Source organism: Podarcis vaucheri (genome assembly GCF_965113315.1).
Source record: "Podarcis vaucheri genome assembly, chromosome: 12".
Classification (NCBI taxonomy): domain Eukaryota; kingdom Metazoa; phylum Chordata; class Lepidosauria; order Squamata; family Lacertidae; genus Podarcis; species Podarcis vaucheri.
Window position 1 is genome coordinate 35150245 of NC_138750.1, and position 20304 is coordinate 35170548.

The following is a 20304-nucleotide window of genomic DNA, read 5'->3' on the forward strand; positions in this document are numbered from 1 at the left end:
GGCTGCTAAACACTTCTGTCCCCATGTGAACAAAACAGCACAGGAATTTGTCAAAACAAACAGATAAATCACTTATAGTACTCTGGAGCATATTCTGGCAGTGGCAGACCAGTTTGGTATTATCCTAGTAAATAGAAAAGAGAGAGAAAGAGAGAGAGAGCTTCCTACATTCCATGGTTGTCATATGAGCATTCTTATAAAATCATTCCATTTGCAGAATTAGAGCTATTTAAATTAGATGCAGCAAAAGTTCTGCTGCTTTTTCTTCTGAGGAATGCAGTGTGCTAGGGACTCTGCCTCTCTGTTTGTTCTGCTCACCGTTCCTCCTTCCTGCTCCTCCTCACTCCACTTCCTTGTGGTAGGTAACCCTCTAGACCAGTGATGGCCAAACTTGGCCCTCCAGCTGTTTTGGGACTACAACTCCCACCATCCCTAGCTAACAAGCCTAGTAGTCAGGGATTATGGGAATTGTAGTCCCAAAACAGCTGGAGGGCCAAATTTGGCCACCACTTCTCTAGACTTCTTGACTCCATGGGCCAGTTCCTTATCGAGACCCCTGAATATTTATACCCAAGAAGCTGAAAATAATCCACGTTTATTAAATAAGAGACACAACCTGTGCTTCAGTGGCCTCATTCTTTCAGACAAATCCTTAAAGCCGCAGCTATTATGGATCCCTGCACAAACTGTAAGAAGGAACAGTTTGTGTGGTGGAAAATAATCTCACATATTGGCTTTAATGCAGTTATGCAAATAATGCCTTTTACCCCTGTCCAGGGGCTGACACAGGTATAGTCATTGATGCACGAGGCCGACAAGCAGAACCTGAGCATTCTCCCCAACTATGATTTCTTGCAATTTGTATTCAGAGCCATTGTCAGGCATCAGGGACTCCGACCCCCCCCCAACAGTAGGTTGCCAGGAACAGATAAACAAGGAGAGTTCTTACCAATGTCTTATATTCAATATTCACAGAGAGAGGCTTAGAAAAGCTGTCTCTTGGAGTAACGGCATTGCTCTGAGTAATCTCCACCCGACTTCTCTCCTCAATTGTCAACAGTACCACCCAGCTTAGGGTGGCCGCTTAGGGCCATTTGCCTCTGAGCCCTTTGCTCTCCTACTTTCAATGCTTGCCTGGTTCTGGGAGAACGGGGGTGGTGGTGGTCTGGGATGCTTTCTAGTGATAACGTGTCAGCCAGCTGCTCCCGCTCTGCTTCCCCCTCTCCCATTACTTCCCAACTTTTCCCCTCATCTGCCTCTGAGCTGTGACCTCCCACAAACCCCTGTTGTAAATCTATACTGTCTTCCTCTTCTCTGGAAGGCCCTGGCTGCGGAGACGGTCTCCACCATTCCTACTCTGTCCAGTCCCATATTGCCTCTGCCAGTGGAGGTGGAACACAGCTATTGCGGTTAGAAGCCATTAGTGGCCTTGTCCTCCTCCATGACTCTGCCTAATGTTCTTTTAAAGTCCTCGCAAGTTGGTGGCCATTACTGTCTCCTGTGGGAAGGAGTTCCATGAGGAAGCGCATTCTTTTATCTGTCCCGAATCGTCCCAGATCCAGCTTCATTACTGGTTACTGAGATAATATTTGGAAATGTAGTATAGAAACTGTTCCGGCTATTGTTTTCCTTCTCACAGAGGTTTGGTAGCCACTTTCATTGTCATTTATTTTCCGTATTATTGAGGTATCGAAAACACACACACACACACAGAGCAACCAGTAGGACTTGGTTTCCCGCTCCGATCCTTCTTCTGTACTGCTCTAATTCCCTCTATTTTTTAATAAAAAAACGAACAGCTTTGTTTAACCGAAGAGCCCCCTATAAACACATTTACATACAAGTTGGAATTCCACTAAGTATCACTCCGTAAGAATGTTCCCTCAATCTCAATTGGAGCTCTGTTCTTTGGGCTTGAGAGATGGCTCACATATGCAGGCAGCAGAAAGGAGGAATTTGGTGAAACAGAGGCCCGATTCACTCAAAACCGCCTGTGGGATGCGGGAACACTATAGGCGTGACTTTCTTGTTGTGTATAGGATAGACATGAAGGGCAAAGGAGCAGGCTGTAATCACAACAACTGAGTATATATATAAAAGGCATGCAAATTGTAAAGCCACAGCCTTGATACCACAACAGTGGGAATAGCCTACCCTAGCATTTTTACTGAAGAACCAGAGCCAAAGCTTTTTGGGGGGAGGGGAACCCACCAACAGTGGTCTCTGGGGGCAAGGAAGAGCCAGCTGCAGGAAGCGTATCATGTTAAGATCCTGGCCTATCAAACATAGGCTCAACTCCAGTAAAGAGCTGAGTGTCTGTTCCTCGCCCCAGGCGTCTTAATTGATCTCACACACGGTAACTGCCCGTTAGCTCAATTTCAGCTGACTGCATTTTCTTCCTCCCTCGCCCTTTTTAATTAAGAAAAAATAAGTATGCAGAAAAATTCCTGCAGTTCAAAAAAAACAAAAACAAAGCGAAAAGCCCAGCATGGTAACTCTTTGTATATCTTTGGATCCATTTCAAAAGATATACATAATACTTCCCTTCTATAGAGTTGTTTCCAACCCATATCATTCCATAAATTTACGATTCATGTGCAGTCGCTCGGAGAACCTTACCCTTGTGTTTCACAGTAGTGGAACAATTTAAAAATAAATGCACCAGAGGTCACAGAGAGGAGCAGAAAAATAACACGTACACCCCTGTCTATATAATATATATGCAAACTGTTTAATGTTTGATTTCACACCAATTTAGACTACGTATCACATAATAACTATGATTAGCTGCAAAACAAGTCAACTTCAAATCATGGGCTATGAAACTTTCTTGTTGAAACTAACCATAGTGCTAAACCACAGCCACTGGTTCAGATGACTCCAGAAGGCATTGTTAATTAAAAAACTGAAAGAAAAGCTTCTGATTCCTCATCTACCCTGCCCTTGGACACACAGGGGGAAAAAGAGGGTTGTGTGAGCTTGGGAGGAGAATAGGCCCATTCATGTAGCTCTAAGTCTGTGGTTCTTCAGATGATATAGGTCTCCAGCTCCCATTATCCTCATCCATCATGGTCAATGGTCAGGAATGATGGGAGCTGCAGTTAAGCAATAGTCCTCCTGGGGCGCAATGGGTCAGTGCTCCTGGCTCTTAACCTAAAGGTTGGTGGTTTGAGCCCACCCAGGGCCGGCTGTGGACAGGATTCTTGCATTACAGGGGATTGGACTAGATTACCCTTAGAGTCCCTTCCAACGCTGGAAGGTCATGGAATCCCCACCTTTGACCATGCAGATGTTGTCAAACTACAAATCCCGTCATCCCTGACCCTTGGTCATGTTGGCTTCTGGGTGTTGGAGCCAAACAACATTTGGAGGGCCATAGAGTCCCCATCTCCGCTCTAAACCGTGGTTTAGCTCCAAACTCTCAGAAGCCCCAGCCGGCACTCAGGTCCTGCTTACAGGTTTCCCATCTGCTTGGCCAGCATGAGAAGATAATGCTGGACTAGATAGGTCTTTGGCCTGATCCAGAAGGGAGTGCTGGTTTAGCAACATGTCTAAACTGTATCTAAGTATTTACAGTAAATGTTTTGAACAACCTGTCTTTGAAATGGTTAAGAGGAGAAACATTTGCCTGCAGTAGTCCTGTGAATTAAAGTTAAAGCAGCCTGGTCCTATTCAGGTTTACCTGAAATTAAGTAAGTGAGTTCAGAGGGGCATAACAACAACAACAACAACAACAACAACAACAACAACAACAAGCCAGTGTGGTGTGTGGTGTAGTGGTTAAGAGTGGTAGTCACGTAATCTGGGAAACCGGGTTCGCGTCTCCGCTCCTCCACATGCAGCTGCCGGGCGACCTTGGGCCAGTCACACTTCTGTGAAGTCTCTCAGCCCCACTCACCTCACAGAGTGTTTGTTGTGGGGGAGGAAGGGAAAGGAGAATGTTGGCCACTTTGAGACTTCTGAAGGGGAGTGAAAGGCGGGATATCAAATCCAAACTCTTCTTCTAATAATAATAATAATTAAACAACAACAACAATTTTATTATTTATACCCCACCCATCTGGCTGGGTTTCCCGAGTAGCCTGCAATCCAGTTAAATCACAATGTTTTCGGTGAATAAATAAAAAAAGCTGGGGGGGGGGGAGAGATACAAATTCAACTCATCCACAGATACCAAAAGGCCCATACAGAAATTGACCCGTCCTTTGGCACCACCTGCTGGTAGCACATGGAATCAATGTGCCTCTCAATGTGCAAATAATAACTGCTCGGGGGATGGGGTTGGAGCAATGCCAACATGAAAAAAAAAAGGATTTGACACTTCATGTCCCCACACTTCAGCTCCCCCTCCCCAGTCCAAATGGGAACATGCCACAGCTGCTTTCAGATGTTTTCCAGTTACAGATCTATAACATGTAGTTTGGCTCCATCTTTGGCATTCAGGATCAACCATGCAAGCCTACACGTGTGTGATCCACGGCAAATTCCTCTGAGTTTAATAGGACTTATTCCCAAGTAAGATTGTTGAGTTTTTTTAAGGACTGCTGCAGCTCTAATCTTCATGATCTTTTCACAGTCTGATCCACAAACCAGTCAAACAGGCTTCTCGGATTTAAGCGTTGAAGTCCCAGCATTCCAGCCCTGAAAGCTTCTCCATTAACTAGTTTTTGAAGGTTGGGCTGCCCCCTCTCTAATATCACAGTCGTCTCCTCCCCCTAAACAAACCACAGTTGTACGCAAATTGTCAAACAGAACTTTGTCCTTTAGGGATTTCACCAAGATCAAGTTGCTCTCAGCAATCTGTCAACAGCTGTCCTATTATTTAAATCTCTGGCAGCTTTGTTGAACATTTCTCCATGATGTGTTTGAATTGTTAAACCTTTAAGTGCTGTGCTGGTTAGAAACTCTGTGGGAGAAGAAGGTTGCTCCAAATAACAGTTCCTGCAACTTTCCCCATCATTCAGAGAATGAGAGAGAACTTCGTGAAGACCTCTCTCCACACTCCTCAATATTTATTTGCTCCGAATTGCTTCCTTCTCTGGCAGGAGGGGTGAGAGAACATGAAGACCGTCTCTTATTTATTTATATAAACATCTTCCCCTGTGCTGTTTTTCTAGAAAAAGAGGTGCTGGAACTCACTGTGAACGCCTCCCTTGTTCTCTTATAATGGCAATGGAGTCCACCAGAAAAAGCCCTCCTCTTCAAAATATTTTGCTTATTTATTGCATTCATTTCCCACCTTTGCTCCAGGGAGCTCAATTTAGCATCCATGGCTCTCCCGCTCTCTATGTTATCCTCCCAACAACCCTGTGAACAGTGACAGATTTACGTATAAGCTAAACAAGCTATAGCTTAGGGCCCCACTCTCTTGTGGGCCCCAAAAAAATTTAAAGGAAAAAAACCTGGATGTACATTTCCAAAATATAAGAACAAAACCAAACAAAATAAAACCTACATACAGCAATAGTGTTTGGTGTTGTGTAGGTCCATAAATTACCATATAGCATATATTCAACACAAAGAACAGTGACAATTTGTTGTTGACAAAGGACAGCTGGACATATAAAGGGCCCCATTACCTTCAGTAGCCTAGGGCCTCATCAAACCTAAATCCAGCCCTGCCTGTGAGGTAGGTTAGGTTAAGTGTTGGTGACTGGTTCAAGGTCACCCAGTGAACTCTGGTCTCCCAGGTTACACAAGCATTAAAAGAAATGGGGGGGGGTGTACCATAATTAAACAGACTGTAAAACAATCCCATTAACAAAAAACCCCATAGCAATTAAAAACAGGTTGAGAGATCAAGTGCAATATTCAAAAGCCAGCCCAGTGTCTATACAGACATTGTGTTTTGCAACACCGGTGGCACCAGTAAAAAATGTTTGCCTTAGAGTTGCCCCAGGCCGCTAAAGATACTCCAACCCTGATATCTTTATCCCAACGCTTTCTTTGGGTGCCCAAGCCAAATGAGGTGCAGCATGTGGCTGTTTGTGAAAGGGGCATCTCAGTGGCTGTGTGACTTAACTGCAGAATGCTCTTCCCAAGCAGGGCCACGTGTACCTAAATTTAATGCCTTTTTGCTACCACATTTTAAATGTCTTTTGTTTTCCAAGACCTTTTTGAATTTTGTTGTAGCTCCCCTGGCTCTGTGGCTTTGATTCTCTGCTCTTTGGTTTGGGTGCGCGTTTAAATATTCTTTTAAAATAAATAAATAAAAAACCTTAACTGGGAATTGCTTTAATGGTGCTTTACATTTTACTGTATTGTGCATTTTCTATTCTATGGGCTGCCCTGAGAATGCACGTAAATAAATTAATAGCACCTGTAATGTGGCCTTTAGCTATTGATATCTATGGGACGCTTGCCGGCTTTTAAGTTGGAACATCCTCTGCTATGATTTGTTTTGCAAACAGGCTTGTTCATAAAATTCTGTGGATGTAATACCTATGTTGAACCTCTTCCTTTTTGTCTTTCTTTACTTTAGGGAGAACCAGGAGCAAGAGGATCGCCGGGGCCTCCTGGTCAAAGAGGAATAGGAATACCTGGGCCCAAGGTTAGCAAGGATCTCTGCACAGTCTAGCAGAGGGATTGGGAATATGCAGTGTGGCCCTCCAGATATTGTTTGACTACAATTCCCATCTTCCCTGACCACTGTCTGTGCTACCTGGGGCTGATGGGAGTTGGAGTCCAACAACATCTATAGGTACCACAGGTTCTCTTCCCCTGATCTAGAAGTTCCTGCCCCTTATATATTTAAGTTAAACCTGATAGCCACCTTTCTTGGAATGGTCTGGCACTAACCTACATTCAGTATCTTAGCAGCTGCTTCTTTTTTGCCTATTTTAATCTTAACGGGTTTGTGAATGCCTTGCAAAAGAAGCACTTCTTTCTATAATGTTGCATTTTGTGGCCGAATTGTTAGATGCAGTGCACCCAGCAAAGAAATGCAGTGTAGCCTTTGTTTGGGGGGTTAGTTGCAGAAGAATGCTACTGATCCTACGGCCCAAGACTTCAGGTGACTGCTGTGGATGAACATTTGCTTACCTTATGGAGCAAAGGATAAGCACTTGCACACAGAGAATCAACATGTCAGGGGGAAGGGTTCAGCCTATCTTCTTTCTGTGTGCGGGGAGTTGCTTTGTTTTTCAAATGTGTATCCCAAGCCTGAAATGGTATAGTCTAGACAGCTTTGTCATTTAATTCGGCTGGCTGTTGAACGTGACCAAGGGCAGAGAGAAGGAGAAATAGGTGGGATTGTGCTATCAGCTTCCTTACTCCCTAAACACTTCCATGGCTGCCCTTATTCGGACGGCCTCTTACTCCAGCCTTTGAATTACCTGGAGTGACCTCAATAGGCCTTATTTCCGAGTTGCAGTAGGGGTGAAGAATTGAATTTGTTTGCATTTTAATGAGAAACCCATTTAATCCACACTTTTTGAACCAATACGTGAACCGAAACATAGCTGTCCTTTGAAATTTGTACTTCTCTGAATTTTTCAATGCAGTTTTCCAACCAACCAATGCGTGCAAGAATACAGACATTACTGGATGGCATGCATAAAGAGACATCTATTCAGGGAAATGACTTACAAATGAATTACTTTAGTGGGAATTGCTTTGCAAAAGTGTATACATTAGTCAAAACTGCATGTGAAATTTCATTGATTAGGAGAAATTGCACTAAGATGCCGATGGGTTTTCACAAGGATTTCTTTTTTTAAAAAAGAAAAAAGCCAATTGCCAAAGAACTGAAATTAAGATGGGAAAGAAGGAGGAGCTGCAAGAAACTGAAATTGATCAATTTGTCCATCCCTGTTTCTGAGTAGACATGTATAGGAATGCACTTAAGTGCCCCCAAGCAGTTACAAAGGCTTGTATATGTAATTCTTTTCACAGTTTCCAGCATTTGGAAAAGGCAGAGATGGGCACAAAATTTTACATGACACTATGCAATTCTGACTTCTTCCTGGAGTTGTCTTAAACTACTCCCCCCCCCCTTAATCTGAGACAATTTTATTTCCTTTTTTCTTTTTTAAAATTAGGGTGTTATTGGACAAAAAGGTCTGCCAGGGCCACAGGGTCCTCCTGGAGATAGTATACAAGGAATTAAGGTAAGAATGTAGGTGCTGACATAAGTTTTTTTGCAAATGACTCCCCCTGCCCTGTCTTCATTACACAGTTGTTTCATGGAACTATTTATGTTGCTGCTTAAGATGGGAAAGAAACCCCAAAAACCTAAATTTTAAATGTCCACTTGGTTGACAGTGGTTTCTTAACTGAGTGCCAGCCCTTTTGGAGTGAAAAGATCAGGCCTTTAAAACTCTACCCTGATCAAGGACAGAAATTTATTCTGGAATAACTGATGAACTGTGGGTGTACGATACCCTGGACTTTCCCCTTCCATGGAAGTGAAATAACTGAGTAAATACTGTTTGATCTAACAAATTAAAAGGCCATCATGTTGTGTCAGGGTGTCCTAGCAGTGACATATCTTTTAAACTAGAATTTCAGTTTTGGCCTTTAGAACCTGATGACTTCACACACACAGAGAGAGAGAGACACACCTGCTGTCATCCAGACTAGGCAATTACTTATACCAAAGCTATAAATATCTGGAAAAATGTTGAGCTGGGAGATAACAGAAATCACTGGGTTAAAGTTGACTGAAAGTGCAGAGTTGCCATTATTATCAATTTACGATGGGGTGGAAGGTTCGCAGGCTATGAAGGACTTGCTCACAAATTTATCGACAGCTGCATGAATTATGATCACTAGGGAAGTGGAAGGGGCAAGCGGAATATAAAATGGAGGAATGGTATAAAGAGGTGTAGCTATTAATGATAAATTGAGATGTGCCATTAAGGTAAGATGGGGAATATGTAGGAGAAATGATTTCGATACGGAAGGTGTTTGTAGAATTTGTAAAACGGAAAGGGGTCAAACCATTGCAAGAGGTGTTGAAATTTTGGAAGGTTGGGTAGTTACAATGGAATGGTCTCAGTGGTGGGGTGCATATTTTTATTCTTATTTTTTTATTATTATTACTTTGTCAAAATAAAACAAAAACAAAACAAAACAAATGTTGAGCTGGATCCTTCCCACAAGAATCTGACTTAGAGCAACGCATTTTAAAAACACTTTCCCATTTATGTGAACCTCAGTGAGGGCGCAGAACACGGCTTGTGAGGGGCGTGGCCTGGGGAGGGGGTGTGGCCTGGAGGAGAGTCCCAAATGTTGAATGAATGGAGAATCCAGGAGAGACTCCTCTGAGGCAATTCAAAATTTAGAAAGCAAGTGTGTTGTCACCTACAAAAATGTCATCATTCCTTATATGGCCACAGAGATGTCAGGAATGTGACACTTCTTGCGTATGTAAAGCTCCAGGTCTTATGGTTTGGATGGCTAAGAGTAGTGGTTCTAAAGGTGATTACATAGCAGCATTAAAAGCAGTTACAATTAGTTGCACATTTATTCAAAATCAAATGTAGCTTGAGTCAACAAAATTGATAAACTTGATACAGCAATGCCAGCTTTTCAAAGCCTGATAGTCGTTGACACCTCCAGTGGCCGCTCAGGTTTGGGAACCACTGGGTTAGAGCCATAGAGTGGAAAACTGCTTCCCATCATGTGAAGCTGTCTCACAAGAGGAGCATCTGTGTATTAGGTCTCTAGGTCATGTAAGTAAACCCTGTGGCTGAGCAATATTGGTGGCCGCTTAAGCTGAGCAGCTGAGCCCTGGGGATGCTTTTGGGCCACATTTAACATAACTGTTCCATATGGAAGTGACAGGAAAGCTGCTCTGCTCAAAGGGATAAGACGGCTGGCTAAACATCTGTCAGTGGATTTCCTGCATGCTTGTTTCCTGTATGTTTAATAAATGTCCATATGGGTATAGCCAAATGCAATCCTTGCAGACAGTTCTGCATTCAAACAGAAAACGACCTAAATAACCGAGGGAACAGTACTTTGCTTGCAGCTGCTAAATGTTACGGTCTTTTTACAAAGGCTATTTCTAAGCAAATCTCTATGTTGTTTTTAGGGAGATCGGGGTGTTCAAGGCTTACCAGGACAAAAAGGCTCTGTGGGGGTTGGACTACCCGGGTCTAAGGTAAGAGGGTTGCCCATCTATCTCTTTTTTAAAAAATCAGTTTTTATTAAAAGTTTTCAACATAAAATACAATAAAAAGCAAACTAATTTAGAAAGGAAAAAGAGGGGAAACAACCAAGATTAAAGCAATAAAGGAATAAAGAAAAGGAGGAAGAAGGGGGGAAAGAGGAAATGGAAATTAAAAAGTCTTCTATCCATGGGAGCCGAGGCTCCTTTGGACCCCCCAATAAAATATTTGAGGGGGCTGCCCCCCGAAGTTGATGGGCATTACCATTCAAATGGTATCTGTGTGCTGTATCATGTGACCAATTATGTAGGGCCAGGCTTACAGCCATGTTGTATCTTATTATTAGGGCGATTCTGGAGAGAAAGGAGACCAGGGAAAGAGAGGTAACAAAGGAGAGATTGGAGAACCTGGACCTGCAGGACCAAGGGTAACACTTAAAAAACCGCAACTTCTTTATTTATTCTTTCATGACAGAAGATAGTGCACTTAATAACTTATATCATTATACAACCTTTCAGGGATTTTCAGGATTCAAAGGTGAACCTGGTCTTACTGTAAGTACATCCTGATGTGTTCTATCATAAAAATGTGACTGTTGGTAAAAGCTGCAGCTTGGCACTCTTTATGATCAGAGATGGGGAATCAGTGGCTCACCAGATGGTGTTGGATTACAGCTAGGAATGAATCAGTCTTTTCCAGGTCCTGCCTGCGGTCTTACTATAAGCTTCTGGTTGGCCGATATGAGAACAATATGGTGGACCAGATGGGCCACTGGCCACATCCAGCAGGGCTTTTTGTATATTTTGTGTTGCGTCAAATAAAAACGACATTTTTGTCACAGATTAAGGATCATTTAACTACGTATTTTGTTAGAAAATGTGTTCCAACCTGTTCAGAGCCATGTATGCAGCGTTCTTTCTAGTCTGCTACAGTTCAGCCTTTGGGGGAAACCATGTTGTTTGTCTTGCCGTGGCAGACAGAATTTTATGCAATCAATTACGTATTGTAGCATTATGTCATACCATTAATTTCAATGCAAAGGCCATTCATTTCAACGCAAAGAACACAAAATACAAACGGCAGGGGGAGGACGACGACAATACACATTCTCAATTAAGTATTGTTTGCAAAATGTTGTGAAAACAGCAGAAAACACAGATTGCATTCTAATTTCCATTCTGGACATGAGAGAATTGAGCGAACTTTGGCACTTTCCACTCCCATGCAAGTAGACATGATTCTTTCCCCTCTTTTAGACATGTTCAGAGAACCATCTGAATATCACTGTAACAATAATATTTTTTAGTGTTTCAAAACATCCAGTCACTTGCTTTATGCAAAGCAAGCATTCAATTTTCCATTAGAAAACAAAACAAAACAAAAAAACAAAAACACCACAATTAGTCAATGATGCATAACTGATTTCCAAATCTGAAATCACAACTGAAAATGGCTCCTCTCTTTCAGAAAGAAGACGTAATCAAACTCATAATGGAGATATGTGGTAAGATCTAACTGAAGGAATGAAACCATTTGATTGTATTAGTTGCTTTCCCTTAAAGAATTCAGAATTGACCTTAGAAGTGTGTACATTTATTGGGTGGGGTTGAAAGAACCATGAGTGGAAGGAAAATAGCCGAGAGTGCCGTTTCACAAGTGCTGGCCCATGTCTCTGCAGTGTTAAACAGTTGCACCTTGGAAGTCGAACGGAATCTGTTCCGGCAGTCCGTTCTACTTCCAAAGCATTCAAAAACCAAAGCGCAGCTTCTGATTGGCTGCAGGAAGGTCCTTAACCGTCCAGGGGTCCTTTACCTGTTTTTTACCTTTACTGTCTTGCTGCATCTCTACTTCTGTGTGAGGTGAGGAGCACTATACCAATGAAAAGAAGAAAAAAATCACATGTATGAAGCCACCCTTAGTGGAACAGTTATTCGAAATAGCATGAATGTGCAGTGTTCACCAGTGCCGGGAACCAAAGACTCACATCCACAGAAAACAGGTGGCGTTGTCCACTGTCTTTCCTAATTTTAAACAGCATGTACACATTTATTCCAAGACGTATCTGAAGTTGCTGTCAGAAGGGAATGTAGGGAAGCCTTTCTCATGCACATGGACAGAGGAAGCACCTTGTGTGCACATCAGAGCATTTACTTATTTTTTGGACCTCAGTCTGCAACTCTTGGGGAATAATTTTTAAATCTACATAGCAGATAAGGTAAAGGGACCCCTGACCATTAGGTCCAGTCATGACCGACTCTGGGGTTGCGGCGCTCATCTTGCTTTATTGGCCGAGGGAGCCGGGGTATAGCTTCCGGGTCATGTGGCCAGCATGACTAAGCCGCTTCTGGCAAACCAGAGCAGCGCACGGAAAAGCCATTTACTTTCCTACCGTAGCAGTACCTATTTATCTACTTGCACTTTGACGTGCTTTCGAACTGCTAGGTTGGCAGGAGCTGGGACAGAGCAATGGGAGCTAACACCAACACGGGGATTCAAACTGCCAACCTTCTGACCGGCAAGCCCTAGGCTCTGTGGTTTAACCCACAGTGCCACCTGTGTCCCTACAAAGCAGATAGCTGACTTAATTCTAACCCCATCTCACCCCCTTTTTAACAGGCTGCGGTGTTAAGTGCAAAGAAAACCCCCTGGAGCTCGTGTTTGTAATTGACAGTTCGGAAAGCGTCGGGCCCGAGAACTTTGACCGGATCAAACGGTTTGTGAAAACGGTGATTGACGCCGTCACCGTTAACCAAGCTACAGCTCGTGTCGGCATCATCAACTTCAGCCACAAAGTCGAGCTGGTGTCTACTTTGCAGCAGTTCCCCAACAAGGACAGCTTGAAAAGTGCCGTTGATGCCATGCAGTATCTGGGGGAAGGCACGTTCACCGCCACAGCTCTCAGCAACGCCATTGATGTGTTCCAGGCTGCCCGGCCAGGGGTGAGAAAGGTGGCTATTGTGATAACGGACGGGCAAGCAGATCGCCGCGATCAGAATTCGCTGGAGGTGGTTGTGAAGAACGCCCACGCTCTCAACATTGAAATCTTTGTCATTGGGGTGGTTCAGAAGAGCGATCCCAATTTTGAAAGTTTCCGGAAAGATCTGGACCTCATCGCTTCAGACCCGGACGCAGAGCACGTCTACCAGATAGATGATTTCATGACCCTGCAAGGTAAGAGGGAGCAACCTCTCTGGAATGTTATTTGCTCGAATATTAGTTATGCATATTGGTATTCTAAATTTTAGTTGCTATAGATAGCAGCGGGAGCTTTTGCATGATGATAAAGTATAATAGGGAACAGCAGCAATGCTTGTTTTTAGTGTGTGTATATATTCAGAATACCTATATAGCTATGGAAGCATTTCCCCCCGGGTATGTTGCTAACTGTTGCATTTGTTTTAATATTTGCATGCAAAATCGTTTTAATCAAGATGATAAGGATAAGGCATCAGTCCTTAAAACTTCCCTAAACAGGGCTGCCTTCAGATGTCTTCTAAAAGCCAGATAGTTGTTTATTTCCCTGACATCTGAAGGGAGGGAGTTCCATAGGGAGGGCGCCACTACTTAGAAGGCCCTCTGCCTGTAGTATGTGAAGGGTGCAGGGAATTGTAGTTCTGGGAGAGAGAAACATTCGTTCCCTTGATTCTTTGGGGCATGGCATGTGTTTTAAAAGTAGGGGGTGTACAAAGCTCTAGTCCACGCATAGGCAAACTCGGCCCTCCAGATGTTTTGGGACTACAACTCCCATCATCCCTGACCACTGGTCCTGTTAGCTAGGGATGATGGGGATTGTAGTCCCAAAACATCTGGAGGGCTGAGTTTGCCTATGCCTACTCTAGTCTGTCTGCTCTCCCCCCACATCCCAGGTTGTCTCCTCTCTCAGTAAGCTCAGCTATTATAAAGATTAGATTCTTATCCTGCCTGCTAGGGTGCTCTTCCTTCCAAGGTGGCTTACATGTAGCATTAAATCACATTACAGTGGAACCTTGGTTGTCGAACTTAATCTGTTCTGGGAGTCTGTTTGACTCCCGGAAACGTTCAAAAACCAATGCGCAGTTTCCGATTGGCTGCACTCAAGCGGAAGCCAGATTGGAAGTTTGGCTTCTAAAAAACGTTCGGAAACCAGAACACTTACCGGTACTTCCAGGTTTTTGGCTTTTGGAAGCCGATTTGTTTGTCAACTAAGCCATTCGAGAACCAAGGTTCCACTGTAGAAAGAACCCAACAATGAACAATTTCGACATGGAAAATGTCCTCAGTCATCTTCCCAAAGGACGGTAGTAGAATGGCCCAGCAGGGATGGAGGTGAAGAGTCCATCTGGAGATGGTCTTCTCCAGAGGGGGCCTTCTCCTGCCTCCTCCTTTAGTCGTTCCCACAAGACAGTTTAATGCCCATAACCTTCACTCTCTTTGCATAAAAAAGAAACAATCTTAACCCTCCCACAACATGTACCAATCATACTGTGGAGCAGACCTCAATTTAAAGCAGGGGTGAGGAACCTGTGGCTGTCCAAGATGGTGTTGGGACTATAATTCCCATGGGCCAAATTCTGTGCGATTGCTATAAAACATAGGGAACAAGCTGTCATATCATTATGATTAAGGTTTTAAATGACAACTTCAGGTTATATTTTAGTGAGTAAAATCTAATTTATATATTTCAACTGCTGCTATACCGAACTGCCAATTTAAATGTACAGTGGTACCTCAGGTTAAGTTATTTAATTCATTCCGGAGGTCCATTCTTAACCTGAAACTGTTCTTAACCTGAAGCACCACTTTAGCTAATGGGGCCTCCTGCTGCTGCCGTGCCGCCGGAGCACAATTTCTGTTCTTATCCTGAAGCAAAGTTCTTAACCTGAAGCACTATTTCTGGGTTAGCGGAGTGTGTAACCTGAGGTACCACTGTATCCCTATTGTGTTTCATAACTTCCCTGATTTTGTATGTGAGCTGGAACTGGTCTGTGACCAAAATAATAAACTCATTCATATAATTCCCATGATCCCTGACCACTGGCCATGCCAGCTGGGGCTGCTGGGAGCCAAACAACCTCTGGAGGGCCACTGATTGAAACAAATGGGCCTCTCACCATCAGCTCGGTCTCATTCCTGGTCTATGTGTATTTCCATCTAACCCTTTCAGCTCTCGAGAATAAGATCTTCAAACAAATTTGTGAGAACGATTTCAATTCCTACATCACCAAAGTGCTCAGCTCAGCCCTTTCTCCAGGACTTGAGACAAGAACACAACACACTGGTCAGTTTTCTGTAGTTGAGACACATGAGCCTTACGTCCCTCCACATCAGCCGGAAGTTACTGATTTTGTAAGTATTTCTAAAGATTTGTGCTTATATAGGAAGGGCTATAGCTGAGTAGTAAAGCATGTCTTTTTTTTTGCACTTAGGCGTTTCCAGGTTTCAATTCTTGGCCTTGGTATTTAAGTTCACCTAGTTTTACCATGAAGGCTGGAACGTTTTGTCATTTTTCCAATCTTATAGTCAGTTCGCCAAATTTCTGCAGGAATTTGTATTTAAAAAATCCTACTGAAAATTATTCAGCATTCAAGAGCAAATTTTCCCTAACAAACATATTTTTGCATACAATTGATGACTGTACACATTTCTGCAAGCAATTTCTCCTAATACAATGCATCTTCATTTGTAATTTTCACTAATACATTCATTTTTGCCATACACATTCATTTTCATAAACTTTGGTTCGTTGGACAACTGCACTGAAAAAACAGATGAATGATGGCTGTGTTTTAAATTTTCATATTGTTTCAGAAAGTGTGAGTTTGATAGATCTGAGATGTGAACTGAATAGAATTTCCCTCTATTCCTATTTGCCACTGACATTTAATTCTTTATTTCCTTTTTTATAGCTATTGCCAGGGGTTCCTAGTGAGAAAGGAGTGTCGCATTCTGAATGGGACCGCTATGTTACTACAGCTCCTCCTAAGCAACTGCCTGATAGTCACAGACGACCAGCCCCCCCTTCTGTTCATGAGACACAAGAGTTTTTCGAATTCAGAACTCCCAAGCCAGATATAACTCGCATATCTAATGTAACTAGAGGTGTGCAACCTCTGCCAGCTGTTCTGCAGCCTCATACGAAAGGTGTGAAGGGATTCTTCTAATGGAAGGGTTAAGGGATAGAATCATAGTAGTTGGAAGGTAGGAATGCAGGAATCTTTCACCCAATATAGGGCTTGAACCCACAGCCCTGAGATTAAGAGTCTCATGATCTACCAACTGAGCTATGTACAGACTTTATGGGCTTTTAAGGGTCCTGAGTTTGCTTATACAGTCATACCTTGGTTTTCAAACAGCTTAGTTCTCAGACGTTTTGGCTCCCGAACGCTGCAAACCCAGAAGTGAGTGTTCCGGTTTGTGAACTATTTTTGGAACCTGAACGTCCAACGGGGCTTCCGGGGCTTCCGGTTGGCTTCCAGAGTTTCCTGCAGCCAATCAGAAGCCGTGCTTTGGTTTCTGAATGTTTTGGAAGTCAAACAGACTTCCAGAACGGATTCTGTTCGATTTCCAAGGTACAACTGTATGGGCCACCTCCCCACAAAGTTGAAGTTAAAGAGGCAGTGAAATTGAAGGCTATCACATGGCAACAGAACAAGGTCACCAGTTAAGGGGAAAGCTTTCTTCCTCTTTTGATAGATCACTTCATGGCCTGAAGCAGGTAAAGACAGAATAAAAGACAGAATAAAACACAGGTTACAGTCTTTAGCATGTCAGCAGTGGGTTTGTGGGACATAACAGCCACAAGAGGGGCACATTAACTAGACAGAGAGTTTTATATGTCCAATCCCAGCCTGGGAGTAAATGCCATTGCCATATTGTCCCAGGTTATGTGTGTGCAAGAGTGCCTAGTCAGTAAATGATAGAACGAAATAAGCCTCTGTATTTGAATGGAACATGACAAACTTGAAGGGCTTCAACACAGAACGTAAAAAGAAAACTATGGTACCACGACATTACGTCTTCTAGGGTTGGGGAAGAGGGACAATAGCTGTCAGTTAGTGCTGTGTACAGCCCAGCTCTGCAGCAAAACTGGCAGAACCAGCAAACACAGAGTAAACTAGGTTTGCCTTGGTTGTAGAAAAGAGGGGAGTGGCTGTTGTTTACAGATACACCCTCCCATTACCAAATACCTCAGGTGCACCTATTCATAGCACCATAGCAGGGGAAGACAAGGCCCAAGATTTTGTGCTTCTGTAGAATTGAAGCAGGTCTCCGTAGACGTAAAAAAACAAAAAACAAAACCCAACCCATTTTGTTTCCAGATGACAGATGTTTCGAACCAATGAAAACCGGAGACTGCCGAGACTATACAATGATGTGGTATTATGCCAAGGATGTAAATTCTTGTGCTCGCTTTTGGTATGGAGGCTGCGACGGTAACCAAAATAGGTTTGAGACAGAACAGGACTGCCGGGAAACCTGCGTTCGTGACTGAGCAGGTACGTCATGTTAATAGCAAGACCTCTGCCAAAGAGTGTTTTCCTTATAACAGTCAGGTGCAAATCTTATATGCACAAGAAATCGTGCTGATTCTTCTGTGACTTTGTTATTATAGTACCTTAAACAAGTTTTAGTGCCTCTAAAATCTAGTTATAAATATCTCTTGCCTGCCTTTTCTTTAAAAAGTTCAACGCTGCTGGTTGGAAGTTTGAGCAGGAGGGAGTTAATATTTAGAGCTGCACTAGTTAAGAGCAGAATACTCTTATTACAGAAGTGAAAAGGTTCCGTCGACATATTTCAGGTATGAATGTTGTTTTTGTGTTCTTTTACAGAGAGAACTCGAGCTTTGAGAAGAAAACAAAGCGAACTATTCCTGGAGTTTGTATAAGAATACTAGAGATTTCCAAATGCTGTGTTAATGCAAGTACTAGTTTTGTACCACGCCTGCTGCTTTTTACAATGCATTCAATGGATTTTATAGAACGCATTATCTTCGTAATTGATAGCTTCACTCGCCAAAAAGCATCTTAATACTTCCGTGTTTGTGTTTTAGCTCTATTACTGCCCATGGCAGCGTTTCAGGAACTTTTAACAAGAAAGATACCAAGGATTTTAATGTTTAGCTTTAGTAGAGTATGACCTTTTGTTATTTGGAAATGAAGAGCAGAACAATGGAGGATACCTGAAACTGGTAAAATCTGTCAAAGCAACAAGTGGAAAAAAGTGCCTTTGAACGGGAACGTCTACATTTAGCAGCCAAGGATCATCAAAAGACGTGGCATTTGCTTTCTTTCCCTTTAGATGTCTACAGTAGCCAAGATCCCGTTGTAGTGGTGGGCAGCTCAACACACAGAACTGGTGGCCCTCCATCCTCATCACAACAAGAGCCACCAAGTTACCGGTACTTCAGTTAAGCTCAGATGAGTAACAAAAATGGCTTATGGCCAGATCAGGGCTGGTAATTTTGGGATTTTTGTTAAAGCTAAGTCCACACATTTTTATTTCTCAGGGCTCTTGTACAAATGAGTGCAGTAAAGAGTAGAATCAATTTATAGGGGAATTTTAACAGAAAAAAGCACTGAAAGATGTACATAAGTGTATTTTTTTTGGACCTTACCACTACGCAAAAGTACTGTGCAAGCTAAATGGATAATGATTAAACTGATTATATGAACAAGAGGGTGTGTGTCTACTCTTTTTATATGGAAATGCTGCAGTTATGCATTTGTGTAATTTTCTACATACGGAACACTAAAACATGGATAATTCAATCACCTCCTTTAGGGATGTCTGCAGCATGTTTCATTTATGCCATGGTTCCTCATTCAGAAAGTGGTTTGATACACAGCAGTGGTAGTTAACTTGTGGTCCTCTAGCTACTGAGCTACAGTGCTGACCTGTAGTTCAGGATGATGAGACACTGTAGTCCAACATCATCTAGAGGACCAGAGGTTAGCCACTTCCACCCCCACAGTAGATGCTTGCTCATGGACTAGTGGATTAGAATTAATGTACATGCCTGTCATTTGCAGTGCCTCCCATTTATACCAATTCTTTACATAGACCTAAGCCAGGTGTATCTGGTAAATGTCATGAATGTGCTTATCATCCTTCAGCACACAAGGTCTTGCCTTGTTTTCTCTATTATATTCCGATAAGGTTTTGCCCTTGCACTTTATAAACAGCAGGGCCATCAGGTATCATCACATAGGGGCTTTCCAGTGAAGAAATAAATAGCTACCACACCCCACCTGAATCTTGGTCACAGTTTTATTAGTTCACTCTGACACCACACCGAATCAGGCTCTTTGTGGTGATTTCTAGCTTAAATTTTAAAAAAGTAATAAATCTACAGTACTACAACGTAAATAAAATTTAATTCAGGCACACGGTTAACCTATTGGTGCACAGAGAGATTGTTCTGAAGCTCCAATGAAGAGAGTAGCTGAAAACACAGGATAAAGGGGCTCTCTTGATTTGAGGTAGCAGAGCTGGCAGAATAAGTGGGACCTTATAAAGCTTAGTTTAATTTCTTATCCACCCTTCACCACAACATCCAGGGTGGGCTACAACAATTTTAAAATACAATGTTAAAAAGAGTTTAAAGCAAATATATCAGGTGACAATAGTAGAGTAAACATGTCAGCTGCTGCATCAGAATAAAGTTGAGCTAGATGAGCCAAAGATCTGACAGCTCTTTGATTCTCTTTATATGATCCATCTTTCCAGCAAGAAGCATCATAAACACAGTATCCATCCATATAAGGGGATTTTAACTAGTGTTAGTTACAGTCATGACTAGTATGGGTCCATTTAAATAGGTGTCTACTTAAGTAAAACTCAGATACAACTCAAACACTTTATATCTCTTGATCCATTGCTCAGAACACTATAATGGAATTCACAACATATACCATTGAAAGCCACAAGGGAGTTCTTTTTTAATTGAGATAAGTTATTTTTATTTGTGCACTTCATTTAAATTAATTGCTAAAAAATGGAGAAAGGCACTTCAAAGATGATATTTAAAAACAGTGATTTATATTTATCACATGAACAAACCAGTCAGCCACCGTTTGCTGTGAAAAAACCCTCAGCCTGTCACTTAAAAACTCAATACACTGCTCAGCAGTTAAGTTTATCTTTTCAGATGTGTTTCTAGTAAGATTTGTACAGTTTGTTGTACACAATATACATTGTTAATACACAAAACACA

The 20304-nt window shown here is 42.5% G+C and overlaps 1 protein-coding gene across 4 annotated transcripts in view; it reads left to right on the forward strand.

The window, feature by feature from the left end:
- The window catches only part of COL28A1 (collagen type XXVIII alpha 1 chain), a 68558-nt gene extending 48254 nt beyond the window's left edge, over positions 1–20304 (forward strand). For all 4 annotated transcript variants that reach the window (XM_082193883.1, XM_082193884.1, XM_082193885.1 and 1 more), the window contains 11 exons: positions 6482–6550; positions 8040–8108; positions 10037–10105; positions 10459–10539; positions 10631–10666; positions 11580–11616; positions 12729–13283; positions 15256–15437; positions 15998–16232; positions 17411–17587; positions 17921–20304. In XM_082193883.1, coding sequence (XP_082050009.1) covers positions 6482–6550; positions 8040–8108; positions 10037–10105; positions 10459–10539; positions 10631–10666; positions 11580–11616; positions 12729–13283; positions 15256–15437; positions 15998–16232; positions 17411–17583 — 1506 coding nt within the window. In that variant the 3' untranslated portion in view covers positions 17584–17587; positions 17921–20304. The remainder of the gene's footprint in view (positions 1–6481; positions 6551–8039; positions 8109–10036; positions 10106–10458; positions 10540–10630; positions 10667–11579; positions 11617–12728; positions 13284–15255; positions 15438–15997; positions 16233–17410; positions 17588–17920) is intronic.